The sequence below is a fragment of the Sapajus apella genome, unplaced genomic scaffold, assembly GCF_009761245.1.
Source record: "Sapajus apella isolate SASKATOON/1434 unplaced genomic scaffold, GSC_monkey_1.0 scaffold12, whole genome shotgun sequence".
NCBI classification, from domain to species: domain Eukaryota; kingdom Metazoa; phylum Chordata; class Mammalia; order Primates; family Cebidae; genus Sapajus; species Sapajus apella.
The window spans coordinates 17,228,702-17,234,677 of record NW_022436952.1 but is presented as its reverse complement, the minus strand read 5'-3'; the positions used below and the strand labels follow the sequence as shown (position 1 = coordinate 17,234,677).

Here is a 5,976-nt window from a genome sequence, read left to right as displayed (position 1 = left end):
CTTTCTTTCTTTCTCTCTTTCTTTCAAGGGAGACTTAAATTAGGCTAATGTAGCAGTAACAGCCATGATTCTGATGCTTAGGCATTTTTGTTTTTACAGTTCTTAAATGCTTTCTGACCTGTGTTATCTCATTAGCTCTCTCAAATAAATGAAGTGAATCAAAATTGGAGATAGATTGGGGAAAACTTGAATGCCTGACCAAGAGGAGTTTGGACTTGATCATAAAAGCAATGATGCTTTATCAGATGTGTCACATCACAGAGCAGATATTTACAGTCCAAAGTCCCTCCCTAGATGATTGGCCTGACCCACAATCACTGAGTGAAGCCATGGAAAGAAAGGCATGGAGCAACACCTGTTTGTACGAACATCGTTCCTCGGAAGAGCAGATCCTAGTTCTCTGAAGATAAATGGAAGGCAGCCATGAGTTTACCCCTCTTTGAAGTTTATCTTTCAGCCTGTCAGAACCTCAGAACTACAGAGATTTAGTAGGCTTAGCCAACTATCCTCCTATCCTGTTTCTCATATGCTTAAGTTCCACATATTATTGGTGTGGTGTATTCCCTCTCCAAAATGATGCCTTGATACATTTATGTGGACCTCTCAGCCAGGATTATGTATGTAGCTGTTGTCACTCCAAGGCATTTTCTCTGTTCCCTGTATCTATTTCTCCTTCAGCTGCTTGAACTCAGCTGGTTATGTTTTACACACTATATCCAGCTCCATTTCCAAAAAACAAAACTAGACTTTGTCCTGGTCCCACTTTATCTCTTTCTCCCAGTCCTGTCCCCCACCTGCTAAGCTGTCTGTCCTGCTTACTACAGGAGCGCAATGAGAACCACATGGAGTGACTGACGGGATAGGGCTTTGGAAAGTACAAAGCTGCCATCTGGGCTGGGCATGGCGGCTAATGCCAGTAATCCCAGCACTTTGGAAGGCTGAAGTGGGTGGATCACCAGAGGTCAGGAGTTTGAGACCAGCCTGACCAACATGGAGAAACCCCATCTTTATTAAAAATACAAAATTAGCTGGGCATGGTGTCGTATGCCTGTAATCCCAGCTACTTGGAGGGCTGAGGCAGGAGAATCACTTGAACCCGGGAAGTGGAGGTTGTGGTGAGCCAAGATTGCGCATCCTGGGCAACAAGAGTGAAACCATGACACACACACACACACACACACACACAAAGAAGCTGCCCTCTGCAGAAAATACCCCAAGGCAGAGGTCCCCAACTACATGGGCTGCAGACCAGTATGGGTCCCTGGCCTGTTAGGAGCCAAGGAGCGCAGCAGGAGGTGAGTGGCGGGCAAGCAAGCATTACTGCCCAAGCTATGCCTCTCAGATCAGCGGCGGAATTAGATTCTCATAGGAGTGCAAACCCTATTGTGAACTCTGCATGGGAGGGATCTAGGTTGCAAGCTCCTGTGAGAATCTAATGCCCCCCACCCCTGTCTGTGGAAAAACTATCTTCCATGAAACTGGTCCCTGGTGCCAAAAAGGTTAGGGACCACTGCCCTAAACGGTTGGTAGATGAACCAACTGAAGCAAAGGAAATAATAACATTATTTATTGCTGAGGCTCATGTCATTTTTCTGCTGAAAAACCTCCAGTGACTCTCCTTTGCCCAAAGTCCTAAGGGAGGCCAGTTAATGACCTTTGTCCATAGGGAGGTGATAACAGCTTGCCTGGTAGGGAGCAGCGCCCATGTCCTCTCAGTAGTATTATGGGTGTTGCAGTAGGACCTAACCCAAAGAGAGATATAGGTATCATTTTATAAGACTATGAATAATATTTTTTAAAAAGATGGCCAAAGTGAGCCCTTGGTCTTATATCAGGTGACACCATAGATCGAAGCACAAAAAAGAGACAGGAAGGATTTCAGCAGGTGGGAGAAGATAGGCCTGTGGTGTGGCCAGGTGGAGACACAGATAAATTGCAGATTATCCTGTTGAAGACTCTGTACCAGACATGCAGCAAGCCTCAGTCCTGATGGAAGGGGAATGTAGCCAGCTCCCTAGTGCTGAAGCATTTTGGCTTTGCAGGCAAAACCCACATTCAAATCTAACTATAACAGCCTTGCAAACAAGCTACGTAATTTCATAGGTAAAGGCTCTGTAAAAGGCCAGGCACGGTGGATCATGCCTATAATCCCAGCATTTTGGAAGGGAGGCTGGTGGATCACCTGAGGTCAGGAGTTCAAGACCGGCCTGGCCAACATGGTGAAACCCTGCCTCTTCTAAAAATATAAAAATTAGCCAGGCATGGTGGTACATGCCTGTAATCCTAGCTACTCAGGAGGCTGAGCAGGAGAATCGTTTGAACCCAGGAGGCGGAGGTTGCAGTGAGCTGAGATCTTGCCACTGCATTCCAGCCTGGAGCACAGAATGAGACTCCATCTCAGGAGAAAAAATATATATACAAAAGTTAGCTGGGCATGGTGGTGCATGCCTATAATCCCAGCTACTCAGGAAGCTGAGGTGGGAGAATTGCTTGAACCTGGGAGTCAGAGGTTACAGTGACCCAAGATCACCCCACTGCACTCTAGCCTAGGTGACAGAGCAGTAACCCCAGCACTTTAGGAGGCCGAGGCGGGTAGATCACCTGAGGTCAGGAGTTCGAGACCAGCATGGCCAACATGGCAAAACCCCGTCTCTACTAAAAATACAAAAAATTAGGCAGGCATGGTAGCAGGTGCCTGTAATCCCAGCTACTCTGGAGGCTGAGACAGGAGAATCACTTGAACCCAAAAGGTGGAGGTTGTAGTGAGCCAAGATTGCACCACTGCACTCCAGCCTGGGTGACAGAGTGAGACTCCGTCTCAAAAAAAAAAAAAAGCTCTGTCAAAAGATGTTTATGAGGTTGGTGAAGTAACATATCTTTGTATTTTTTATTAAAGTGATATTTCTAATACTAGTTCCAGTCCATCATTTTTTTTTTTTAAGAGACGGGGTTTCACCATGTTGGCCAAGCTGGTCTCGAACTCCTGGCCTCAAGTGATCCACCCACCTCAGCCTCCCAAAATGCTGGGATTACAGGCGTGAGCCATCGTGCCTGGCCTCAAGTTCATTTTTAACACATTTGTCTCCCCAACTTGTGGACATAGCCTTGTCTTGTTGATGTTGTTTCTTCCCCTCAGCAACAAGCATAAAGCCCCAAAAGTGTCTCATGTGGAATTGTGCATTAACTTCTAGTTGTTTCATGTTTGTAAATCTTACCTTAACTGAAATCTGAGGAAGCTTAAAGGCAGGGACCCATTGCCCCCCTAAGTATCATAAAACTGGACATGCATCTACTGGAGCTTAGGGAGAAGGTTGTTCTTGATTAGAAAAGGTGTTCAAGGGCCGGGCGCGGTGGCTCACGCCTGTAATCCCAGCACTTTGGGAGGCCGAGGCGGGTGGATCACGAGGTCAAGAGATCGAGACCATCCTGGTCAACATGGTGAAACCCCGTCTCTACTAAAAATACAAAAAATTAGCTGGGCATGGTGGCGCGTGCCTGTAATCCCAGCTACTCAGGAGGCTGAGGCAGGAGAATTGCCTGAACCCAGGAGGCGGAGGTTGCGGTGAGCCGAGATCGCGCCATTGCACTCCAGCCTGGGCAACAAGAGCAAAACTCCGTCTCAAAAAAAAAAAAAAAGAAAAGGTGTTCAAGTTATGCTTCTCCCTTGTAGGGATTTTCCAGATGACCCAGGCGTGCAATGGGACACAGAACATGTGGCCAGCGTCCTTCTCCAACATATAGAAGTAAATGGCATCAATCTGGTAAGGGGACACCTTCCTGAATGGAAAGCCTGAGGTCTTGGTCCCATTCATACCAGGGAGTTTCCGTAATTTTTCCTGTGGCCACCCTCCCACTTCTAGTCCTTCTCCAGGGCCACTCTCCAAGGAGGCCAGAACTTCCAGTGCTCACTGTTAAACCTACTGAGGAACAAACATGCCTTTTCATATCTTTTCGATATTTCATGAGACTGAATAACTAAATTATCAGTGCTCAGATAGAGGAGGGAGATTTTTCTAAGCTGTGTCCTCCTTAACACCCTCAAGGCCCCACCTTTGTCCTGCCACCTAAAAACTCAGGTCCCCCAGAGCCTCCCCAGTGATTCTCATTTATACAGAACTTCACCTCACCTTTTACCAAGCATTTTCACAGAATATCATTTTAACTTTGAAAGTAAGCCAGGCACAGTGGCTCACGCCTGTAATCCTAGCACTTTGGGAGGCCGAGGTGGGTGGATCCACTGAGGTCGGGAGTTTGAGACCAGCCTGACCTACATGGAGTACAAGAGTGAAACTCCATCTCAAAAAAAAAGTAAAATTTGTGGCTGGGTGTGGTAGCTCATGCTTGTAATCCCAGCACCCTGGGAGGCTGAGATGAGCGGATCACCTGAAGTCAGGAGTTCCAGACCAGCCTGGCCAGCACGGTAAAACCCCATCTCTATTAAAAATACAAAAATTAGCCAGGCGTGGTGGCGTGTGACTGTATCCCAGCTACTCGGGAGGGTGGGGTGTGGTGCTGAGGCTCAAGAATCGCTTGAACTCAGGAGGCAGAGTTTGCAGTGAGCGAAGATCGTATTACTGCCCTCTAGCCTGGCGACAGAGCAAGACTCTCTCTCAAAAAATAAAAATAAAAATAAAATTCTGAGTTTACATTGAAGAAATTGAGGTTTTGCAGAGACCAAGCAGCTTGTCCAAGGTAAGCAAGTGGTGGTAAAACTAGGATTTTAAGCCTTGACTTCTTCATTCCAAGAAAACATAAGAATGCATTCATACCCACTAAGGAAGAAAATTTTAGATGCAATTGGAGTAATAGCCGACATATGTATTTACTGCAAAGGTGGACAAGCCTAGTAACACCAGTCTCAGTTCTTCTAGGATCAGCAGGACAGCTTAGCCTGTAGTCAATTTTAAAGCTGCCAAAGAGTTTTAAGAGGTTCTTTTGGCTTGGCCTCCTGAGTAGCTGGGCCTGTAGATGCATGCCACCATGCCTGGCTAATTTTTGTATTTTTAGTAGCGATGGGGTTTCACCAAGTTGGCCAGGATGGCCTTGATCTCCTGACCTTGTGATCCACCAGCCTTGACATCCCAAAGTGCTGGGATTACAGGTGTGAGCCACTGCACTCCGCCTACTACCAAATTTCTTAGGACACACTTGCTATTGATAGGGAAACTCAAGTTTACAGTACAGTGGGAATGATTTCTCTGGCCTACACTTAGTGCCACAGTAGAAGTATAGACTCATGCTAGCACCATGGCCAGTGTAGCCATAACTGGCTAAGTTATGGGTTTCCATTCAGCCCAGAAGTTTCAACTGCACACGAGAGGTGGTGAAGCAGCAACACAGAAGTACAGATGGAGGTGAGGGGCACAGACTAAGCCATGGGGAGAGAGTTTCTCACCTGGGCTACACCGGGATGAGAACATAAGCTCTCCATCATCATCCAAAGCAAAGCTGGCTCTGCAGCCATCAGTGCAGGAAACTGGGTTCTGTCTGGTCCAAGCTCTGCAGTACTGTGGGAACATCATGAAAACCACAAGGAATGGCAGACAAGAAAGGGTTTTAAAAAGTACAAAGCTAGCTGGGTGCAGTGGCTCATGCCTATAATCCTAGCACTTTGGGAGGTTGAGGTGGGAGGATCACTTGAGGCCAGAAGTTTATGACCAGCTTGGGAAATATAGCAAGACTCCATCTGTATTTTTTTTTTTTTTTTGAGTTGGAGTCTCGCTCTGTCATCCAGGCTGGAGTGCAGTGGCACAATCTTGGCTCACTGCAGCCTCCACCTCCCGAGTTCAAACGATTCTCCTGCCTCAGCCTCCCGAGTAGCTGGAATTATAGGCACTCGCCACCATGCCCAGCTACTTTTTGTATTTTTAGTAGAGATGAGGTTTCACCATATCAGCCAGGCTGGTCTTGACTTCAGGTGATCTGCCTACCTCGGCCTCCCAAAGTGCTGGGATTACAGGCATGAGCCACTGCACC

The 5,976-nt window shown here is 47.1% G+C and overlaps 1 protein-coding gene across 2 annotated transcripts in view; it reads left to right on the top strand.

Annotated features, from left to right (window-relative positions):
• Nucleotides 1–5,976, top strand: part of PIGL (phosphatidylinositol glycan anchor biosynthesis class L) — a 111,130-nt gene that overhangs the window by 70,358 nt on the left and 34,796 nt on the right. For both annotated transcript variants that reach the window (XM_032280203.1, XM_032280202.1), the window contains exon 3: nucleotides 3,671–3,761. In XM_032280203.1, coding sequence (XP_032136094.1) covers nucleotides 3,671–3,761 — 91 coding nt within the window. The remainder of the gene's footprint in view (nucleotides 1–3,670; nucleotides 3,762–5,976) is intronic.